The sequence below is a fragment of the Erythrolamprus reginae genome, chromosome 1 (genome assembly GCF_031021105.1).
Source record: "Erythrolamprus reginae isolate rEryReg1 chromosome 1, rEryReg1.hap1, whole genome shotgun sequence".
In the NCBI taxonomy this organism is placed as follows: domain Eukaryota; kingdom Metazoa; phylum Chordata; class Lepidosauria; order Squamata; family Dipsadidae; genus Erythrolamprus; species Erythrolamprus reginae.
The window spans coordinates 67,086,970-67,096,884 of NC_091950.1; the positions used below are offsets into that span (position 1 = coordinate 67,086,970).

The following is a 9,915-nucleotide window of genomic DNA, read 5'->3' on the forward strand; positions in this document are numbered from 1 at the left end:
TCCTTTATTCCAGACGCCCAGTTGTCCCCTTTAGCAAGATACTCACAATTAAGGATTCAGAAAAATAAGGCGCTGCCTCATCTCTAAAATCATTTCCTAAAGACAAAGAAAAAGTTGCTAAAAAGTTGGAGAGCTGTTTTACGTAAGGCAATTGCTTAGTCAGTTTCTCCCATTTGTAAAGGCTAGTTCTACCATTCATACAGAGTACGCAGATTTCATCTAATGTGCTTATCTGATGAATGTAAAACTCAATTTTATGCAAAGAGCCGGGGTGGCGCAGCAGGTAGAGTGCTGTACTGCAGGCCACTGAAGCTGACTGTAGATCGGAAGGTCAGCGGTTCAAATCTCATCACTGGCTCAAGGTTCTCAGCCTTCCATCCTTCCGAGGTGGATAAAATGAGGACCTGGATTGTGCGGGCATTATGCTGGCTCTGTTAAAAAGTGCTATTGCTAACATGTTGTAAGCCGCCCTGAGTCTAGGGAGAAGGGCAGCATAAAAATTGAATGAATGAATGAATAAATAAATAAATTTCTTTTTTTTAAATGGAAATGGTCTATATATTGGAAAAGAAGAACATTTGACTTAATAATTAAAAAACAGGGTATTATCTTAAATTAGGAAGCAATCTGTTCCAACAGAGCTTCAAACTGTTAGCCTGTAAAAATGAGATCAAAGTAGTTAGTAGGAATACATCAACAAACTTTGCAAAAGCTATGTTATTTATAGAGATAAAAAGCTTAGTGAGTGACAATAATAACAAGAAAACATGTTATCAATATTGGAGTTTTGAGATGTAGTACTAGGAAATTTCAGGTAAAACTTTTTTCAACCTCTTGATAACACATGAAGTTACTCGTATTTGGATTTGCATGCCCAGGATGGGGATTATGATCCTAAACCACAGTTGGAGTTCAAGTTGTATGCTGAGAGAGAAATTATGCAGCAACATATAAAGAAACAAATGAAGAATCACAAGTTTCTCACCTGTGATTTACAAGCCCCAAAGGTACACGTGTAGGGCAAACCATTATTCTGTATATTGCCCCATTCTTGCCAGCCAAAATCCTTGGATTTTTCAAAATATCTTTCTAAGAGCAAATGCCATATTCTGTAAAGCTGAAGATACCTGAATATTGCTCTGTTGCATCATCCTGCCTTTCTTCAAGAAACCTACCTGCAAGTTGAATAGACCTGATGTTAGAAATATTGTGGAAAAACATTCTGCAGATAGCTTCAGCCCCATCCTTGTTGAGGTGATTATGGGAAATATTCTGAAAAGAAGAAGAAAAACTTATAGAGAAGAGTTGAAAGATGAAATCGATGCATTTCGCAGTATTTGAGCAACTAGATATTTGCGAATTCCTAGAGCACTGATGGCGAACCTATGGCATGGGTGCCACAGGTGACATGTGGAGCCATATCTAATGGCACGTGAGACGTTTTCCTAGCTCAGCTCCATCGTGAATGTATGTGAATGTGTGTGCTGGCTAGCTGATTTTTGTCTCTCTCAGAGGGTCTGGGAAGGTGTTTTTGACTTCTAGAGAGCCTCTGTGGGGCTGGGGGAGGGCGTTTTTACCCTCCCCTGGCTGCAGGGAAGCCTTTGAAGCCTGGGGAGGTAGAAACATAAGCCTATTGGGCCCTCCAGAAGTTGGGAACAAGTCATTTCCGGCCTCCAGAGGGCCTCCAGGAGGCATGGGAAGCTGTTTTTGCCTGCCCCAGGCGTGGGTGTGATAGCATGCACGCATGCTCTTTCGGCACCTGAAGAAAAAAAGGTTTGCCATCACTGTCCGAGAGAATGACACAGTCCATGTTATCCAGACCAGTGTGTCAGTCAGAATTTAACTAGCAATATTTTACTCTTCTCTCCAAATGTTTTCATTTTCAAATGTCTCTGCTAATTTTTACACTCAGTTTTATGTACCTGCATTTAGCCAACTTCCATGTTATTGCTATCAAAAACTTTGAGTGAAGGCTACCAAAAATCAGAGATTTTTTAAAAAAGAGGAATCAGACACAAAAATGCACTTTAAGTTTTCCCCATCAATATGAGAATGAAAGAGTTGGAGAGACATCTTGATATTCACCTGTTGATCCCAATAGATAAACATAGAAACATAGAAGAACTATGTATCTATGTTTTCTATGTATCTATGTTTCTATGTAAAAAAGTTCCCTTTCTTTGAAACAAATTAAATTATAGCCTTTCATAAGTTTAACAAAAAGTTTTTAAAAAAATAATCATCATAGTCCACCTTTTTAAATTATAATCTGTGTTTCTGTAATTCCATAAATTCTATAATCAATAATTACCACTAACATTATTTCCTTTTCTTTAAAAAATAAAAATCATCAAACATAATCCTCCTTATTTTCTATTTCCATAATTCTTATAATTCTGTTTCTGTAATTTATATATCATAATTCAATTCATTAATCAGCCACCCATATAAATTCCATAATCTTTACTTATTGCTAATAATTATTCATAATAAAATCTTGTTAACTGTAACATTCATTCTAGTTATTACTTTTATTTCCGCTACCTGTGCATCACCCCTCCCCTCCCAATAATAAAAACAATATCATTATATTATTTATTTATTTATTTATTTATTAGATTTGTATGCCGCCCCTCTCTGTAGACATCAGTAGATATTAGTCATTAATATTAATCGTCCCTAAAAAAATGACCATTTTCCATTTTCAGTATTTCACTATTCCAAAGTTTTACCCAGAAAGTAATTTTATAAATCCAAGAATATCTTAATTAAACGTCATCATATATGCAACTTAGTTAACTTCTTTCAATTTAATTAATTCCCCCTCCATCAGAGCATTCTATCTCCTAGCAAATATTCATTCCCTTTGTCATTAATTTCCTTATATATAAACCAATTAGAATTGAAATTTCTTAATTAACATCCTTACATCATTACATCTTTTTGCATAATTTAATTCTTATCGATATATAGTTTCAGTCTTTTTCCTTAAAACTGCTGTTGTGATTATCAGTTATATTTCCACTCCATAATTCTTTCTCCAAATGTAACTCCAATCTGTCTCTGATAGAAATATCCAGTATGTAAGTTTTGTTCTATTGCCAATTATGTAACCATGACTCTGCAAAGTTTCTTTGTTCCAAAGCAATGCTGATATAAATACATGAGAATCCATGATAAGGAACCATCTGTTACCCTCTTGTACAAATACAAATACAAATCTCGTTACAGTAACTCCTCGAAACCAGAAGATGGCAGACTATTAATAAGAGACTAAGATGACATTCTAGTAATGTTGTCAGTACATTGTGCCTCTATATTCACTCTTCATATAAGAAGAGCAAATTGTAGACAATTCCAAGGTGGGAGGAATGCTGTGTTCTAAATCCCATCGCTACCAGTTCGCATACACACTTACATGCACGCAATGGTTCTGCACATGTGCAGAAGCATCTGGGGTGGGTGGGCAGAGCCTCCCACCACCACTGCTACCAGATCTTAGAACTATACCGTATCGATAGCAACCCACCACTATGGGGGAGGGATTAAAAGAAGAATTTAACACTTTTCCTCTTGCTGTCATAACTTATAAACACCTATACAACTTTTACTGAGAAATAAGAATACTGTATAAAAATCATAGTACTGAAGTTGTAAGTTCTACCACAAATATTTTAGAATGAAATACAGTTGTTCAGGATTCCATTAGTTCCTACTGTCCCAGGTTCAGTAGCAATTTTTGCATTTTCACAAGGATACACTCAAGCTTTGGGAACTGCATGGGACACTAGGATGCTGACCTTTGATAAAGATATCATAGGGTCAAATAAGTAAAGACTGTGAAGCTGATAGCACATCCAGAAAAACCTGAAATAACCTGGCATATTAGCCAAGCATAATTCTACAGAGCAATACAAGAGTTTTCTTTGTTGTCCTATGAGGGAAACACACAATACCATCTCTTGGATGTAGCAGTTCTCTCGCAACATCTGTACTAAGTATGTAGTTCCTTCAGCCAGAATCCAGTTATCTTCTAGCTCCAGGTGAGTGATGGTTGTGTTGGACTACAGAATGAAGAATTCAAAAATAATAATAATAAATACATATAAATACAAATCTAATATTAAAAAATTAAAAAAACTAATTTAAAACACATTGTTATAAAAAACGTATGTACTACACAATCATACACACTCAAGCCGACTGAACATAAACATAATAAAGGTCAGCGAAAAAAGGAGGGGGGAAGATTAATCCCCCCATGCCTGGCAGCAAAGGTGAGTCTTCAACATTTTATGGAAGGCGAGGAGGGTAGGGGCAGTTCGAATCTCGGGGGGGGGGTTGATTCCAGAGGGCCGGGGCTGCCACAGAGAAGGCTCTTCCCCTGGGTCCCGCCAGACGGCATTGTTTTATATATTTTATTATTAGATTTATTCAATTGTTATACTGTTTTTATTACTGTTGTGAGCCGCCCCGAGTCTTCAGAGAGGGGCAGCATACAAATCTAATAAATTGAATTGAATTGTTTTGTCGACGGGACCCGGAGAAGACCAACTCTGTGGGATCTAATCGGCCGCTGGGGTACCTGCGGCAGAAGGCGGTCTCCTAGGTACTCTGGGAAAAATGCAGACATTTAGTAATATTAATTTACATGACTAATAATGTAAATTATGGGCAAAACCAAAAGTGCCCATAACAATTCAAGCTGCTATATTTTGGAACCATAAGCTGCTTCTGGATAACCAGAAGGACAGCCTCATAGATCACACTCAATATATTCACAGTGAGAGGCTTTAGCTAATGATGTTGTATACCTAAACCATTTAATCTTTCTTCCCCAAATTGGGAAAAGTGTGTTGAAATGCAATAGCATCCGGTAAAAGTACTTACAACCAAAGCAATAGCAATGGCTTTGGTTCCCTTTGGTCCAAGACCATGATGGTTGAGATTCATAACAGGTTCTTCCATGTTTCGGATGAAGTATGAGACAGGAATCACTCCCACCAGCTTGCATGCCTCTCTATACAGGTCTGCGCCCTTTATAGTTGTAAATGAGCGCTCAGCATCTGCAAAAGATACAGTATGTAGATGATAATGCATACTTTACTTCAATACAGAGAAAACTGTATTGTCCTGTCAGAGGCTTCTTCTTCTACTTTCTAGCCTAGTGCCTTAACTACTTTCTAATTATCTTGACAAGACTACTTCATGACCTGTCTATATTATTATTATTATTATTATTATTATTATTATTATTATTATTATTATTTAGATTTGTATGCCGCCCCTCTCCGGAGACTCGGGTCAGCTCACAACAATAAAAACACTACAAATCCAATAGTTAAAAGAATTAAAAACCCTTAATATAAAAGCAATCATACATCTCATACAAACCATGCATAAAATGGAACGGTCCAGGGAAATCAATTTCCCCATGCCTGATGACAGAGATGTGTTCTAAGGAGTTTGTGAAAGGCAAGGAGGGTGGGGGCAATCCTAATCTCTGGGGGGAGTTGATTCCAGAGGGTCAGGGCCGCCACAGAGAAGGCTCTTCCCCTGGGTCCCACCAGATGACATTGTTTCATCGACGGGACCCGGAGAAGGCCAACTCTGTGAGACCTAACCGGTCGCTGGGATTCGTGTGGCAGAAGGCGGTCCTGGAGATATTCTGGTCCTATGCAATGAAGGGCTTTATAGGTCATAACCAACACTTTGAATTGTGACCGGATACTGATTGGCAACCAATGCAGACTGCGGAGTGTTGGTGTTACATGGGCATGCCTGGGGAAGCCCATGATTGCTCTCGCAGCTGCATTCTGCACGATCTGAAGTTTCCAAACACTCTTCAAAGGTAGCCCCATATAGAGAGCGTTACTTTTGGGCTGGGTAATGCAATACCCCTGAAGAGTGTTCGGATAATCCAGAATGCAGCTGCACAAGCTGTTATGTGTGTACCTCGGTACACTCATATAATACCTACACTCCACGAGCTGCACTGGCTACCAATTAATCTCCAGTCACAATTCACGGTGTTGGCTTAGGGCCAAACTATCTATGCCAGTGATTTTCAACCTTTTTTGAGCCGTGGCACATTTTTTACATTTACAAAACCATGGGGCACATTATGTGGTGGTGGTGGTGGTGGTGGTGGCTAAAAAAAGTTTGGACAAAAAAATTCTCTCTCTCTCTTCCTTGCTTTCACTCTATTTCTCTCTCCCTCCCTCTTTCTCTCCCTTCCTCTTTTTTTCTCTCTCCATCCCGCTTTCTTTCTCTCTTCCTTCCTTCCTCTTTTTTGCTCTCTTTCTCTCTCCCACCTTCCCTCCCTCTCTCTCTCTCTTTCTCTCTCTTGCTGTCTCTCTCTTGCTCTCTCTTGCTTTCTTTTCCTCTCTTTCTCTCTCTTTCTTTCTTTCTCTCTCTCGTTCTCTTTCTTTTTCTCTCTCTTTCTCTCTCTCTCTCTTGTTTTCTTTCTCTCCCTCTTGCTTGCTTTCTCTCTCTTGCTCTTACTTTCTCTCTTTCTCTCTCTCTCTCTTGCTTTCTTTCTCTCTCTCTCTCTTTCTTTCTTTCTCTCTTGTTTTCTTTCTCTCTCTGAGCTTCACGGCACATCTGACCATGTCTCACGGCACACTAGTGTGCCACGGCACACTGGTTGAAAAACACTGATCTATGCGACCATCTCCTGCCGCATACCTCCCAGAGACCAATAAGATCACACAGGGATGGCCTTCTCCAGGTTCCGTCAACTAAGCAATGCAGGAGAGCAGGACTGCAAGGGGTTGTCCATACTGCTCCCACCCTATTGGCCTTCCAAAAGGACCCAAAGACCTGGCTTTGCCAGCAGACCTGGGGGGCCCATGAAACTGACATCTGTCATGGCCAAATTACATTGAATGGTATGTTTGTTGCTTGGATTGACTGGGGTATGGGTTTTTAACTGGGGTTTATAGTTTTAGATTTTCCATATTTGACTTCTTTTTTTACTGTATTTGTATTTTTATATTGCTGTAAGCAGCTGAGTCCTTTGAGATTGGGTGGCATAGAAGTAAAAATAAATAAATATGGTAAACAAACAAACAAACAAACAAATAAAAAATACATACATACATACATACATACATACATACATACATACATACATACCATCTCGTTAAGTAAGCCACAGAAGACCAATGTTAAGGTGACTATGTTAAGGCGAGCACTTTGGGGACCTCTCACAAGATGAGAGGTGGAGAATGTTCGTATGAAAGACAGAACTATTCACCTTCAATCGAAAGGTCTGTGTCGGAGCTGTCTTCCCTCTTCTCTTCTGCTCCCTCAGAGGCATCAGCAGTTGACAATAGCTCTGGATACGTGCTTTCTGATATCAAGCTACCTGCAACCAGATTAATTACTTTCTGTATAAACAGAAGGTTCTTGAGATACTCGATACACAGCATTTCCGTCCAGAAAATCCACAATGTTCATGACTGAATCTATTAATGAACTTCAGAGAGCTGTTCATCCCCCCCCCTTTGTTTTGGGGTTTCTTTGCCCAGTTGTACATGACAATCATGTAAAATCTGTTACGATGGATGTTGTCTACGGTCAGAGTCAGAAGAGATAACTACAGATAGTCATTTGAAGTTGTCCCCCCACAATACCTGCAGTGTTGGTTCAAAAGGATACCATTCCTAGTTTCAAAGGACACCAAGCTGAGATTAGAGAAAAAACTTCTGTTTTCCTTGTTATTTGCTTCTATTATCCAAGCTATATTCCCCACCGTTTATTGATCTTTCACCTAAAATTATGCCATTCCCTTTTCTATTATTTCTTTCTTGCCATTAACTGGAATACCATAATAATAAGCTCCTCTGACAATTGGTAAACAACTAGCATGATGGGTTCTCCTTCAATGAAGTGAAATCAGGGGCAAAATTCGGGAGATTCTGACAAGTTCTGGAGAACTAGTAGAGGAAATTTCAAGTCATTCGGAGAACTGGCAAATATCACCTTTGCCTGGGCCCTGAGTGGGGTGGGATTGGACATTTTGCAGTGTCCTTCCTAAATTAGTGGGGAGGGAATGGGGATTTTGCAGTATCCTTCCCCTGCCACACCCACAGAAGGGAAAAATGTTGAATTTCATCCGAGTGAAATGGCTCAAATACCAGTGTGCGCAAAGACTGGAAACAATATTTTAGATGCCATTAGACATGATACCATTCCTGTCACTCCCAATTCATAGTTTATTGTACAACTAGAAACTCAAAAACATACAAAGGCCTCAAGTAATAATGATACTAAATATATTTATGTTTTGATTTTTCAGTTATTTTTGTGGGCTGGGTAGGCAGGAAATGTTTCTCTTCCTTCCACTCACTGGATTTCTTTGAGGCTTCTCTAAACACTACTTAATATTAAAAGCTGATATGAGATCTACAGTTCAAGATATATGTGAAAAAAAGAAATAGCAGTTGACAGAATTCTGGTTTCCCTGGATGAGTTCCCAATGCTGAACAGGAAACCATCCAACAACTCTTGTCTTTGCCTGTCACAGCATGATAATTTGTGAATAACCATGGTCAGGATTTCCAATTGATACATAAAATTCCAACTCTTTCTTGACATCTAATGATTACCCAGTTTTTTGTAGTCAAGATCTGAAAGGCTTTAGATTAGGGTGTCAAACTCATGTCGTCATGGCAACATCACATCACGTGACATATCAGGACTTCCCTCACTCTCACTAAATGGGGCATGGGCGTGGCCGGATGCATCATGCGCTGGCCACGCCCATGCCCCATTTAGCGAAGGTGAGGGAAGTCCCAATATGTGACTTCCCTCACATGGGCCAGGAGGTTGTCAGCCCTGCTTCAGATCTTAGATAAACTTTGAAGATAGGCAATATTTGTTGCACAGGCTATTTCTTAAAGTCCCTGGATTCAGGACACACAAATCTTTTGTTAGTTCAGGAAGAAGCTAATGTAGCAAACTATATTTTTCTTATAGGAGAGAAAATGGGACGGAAAAGATTAAGCAAATACTGCAAGAAGGTTCACAGGAAGTTTGCCATACTTATTTTGCTTATCAGTTAATTTTTAAAACAAATACTAATTATTGTGTTACTGAATTCCAGCAGTGTAACCTATAAGAAGTTCTCACGCAATAAGCTTCTGAAATCTCATTCCTGCAACAGGTATCATTCCATTTTGTAATAACAGTATTGTTTGTATTCTTTGGGGCCTAGGGATAGGATTTTTATTATCAACTGCTCAATCAAGATGCAATTGTTCACATTTTTTTTACTATAGTAAATGTAAACTAAATAATCTAATTCGTTTTTTGTTTTTTGCTGAAAATAAATGCACTGGCAGTTTTCTTCATTTCTGCATTTATACAGATCTGGCTAGTTCTGGCCCATTTTATACTCATACAGAGATATCAGTGTCCATCTCCCCTTCCTGGATCTTACATATATATGGAGTCAACATTGCACAATTAGAGCATTTGCTAAAAATTGATTCACATTCATGTTTTTTTTTTAAAAAAAAAATTGCATACCACATTTACTACAATCTCACCTTCCTCCTCTTCTTCCTCCTCCAAAAAATGTAAAAAGTCCATGCTGTTGCTGAGAGATCAGATAATCTAACTGTTGAGTCTTCTTTACTGTACTTTTGTGATAGTTTCTCTTTTCCTTCAGGCCCTTCTAAAGCAGAATCTTTATGGTCACATCCAAAAACTATTACAAATCACAGAACTGTTCATGTCTTAAAATGTCAGCTGGCAGTGGAGAGTCTCAAATTATATTATTTCTGATTATAATGACATTTCACATGACTGTGGCTGCCTGTATGTTATTCATGTTTATTGCCTCAGGTTTAGGTCATTTCAATTTCAAGTCTTCCATGACCTCACCTAGACATTGTGACCTAGGATATA

At 38.7% G+C, this 9,915-nt stretch overlaps 1 protein-coding gene across 1 annotated transcript in view; it reads right to left on the reverse strand.

Annotated features, from left to right (window-relative positions):
• LRRC74A (leucine rich repeat containing 74A) overlaps positions 1–9,597 on the reverse strand; it is a 35,684-nt gene extending 26,087 nt beyond the window's left edge. Inside the window, exons 1-6 of the mRNA XM_070733889.1 lie at positions 9,555–9,597; positions 7,259–7,369; positions 4,891–5,066; positions 3,957–4,064; positions 1,176–1,272; positions 47–96 (exon numbers count right to left, since the gene is read on the reverse strand). Coding sequence (XP_070589990.1) covers positions 47–96; positions 1,176–1,272; positions 3,957–4,064; positions 4,891–5,066; positions 7,259–7,369; positions 9,555–9,597 — 585 coding nt within the window. The remainder of the gene's footprint in view (positions 1–46; positions 97–1,175; positions 1,273–3,956; positions 4,065–4,890; positions 5,067–7,258; positions 7,370–9,554) is intronic.
• Positions 9,598–9,915: the final 318 nt, after the last annotated feature.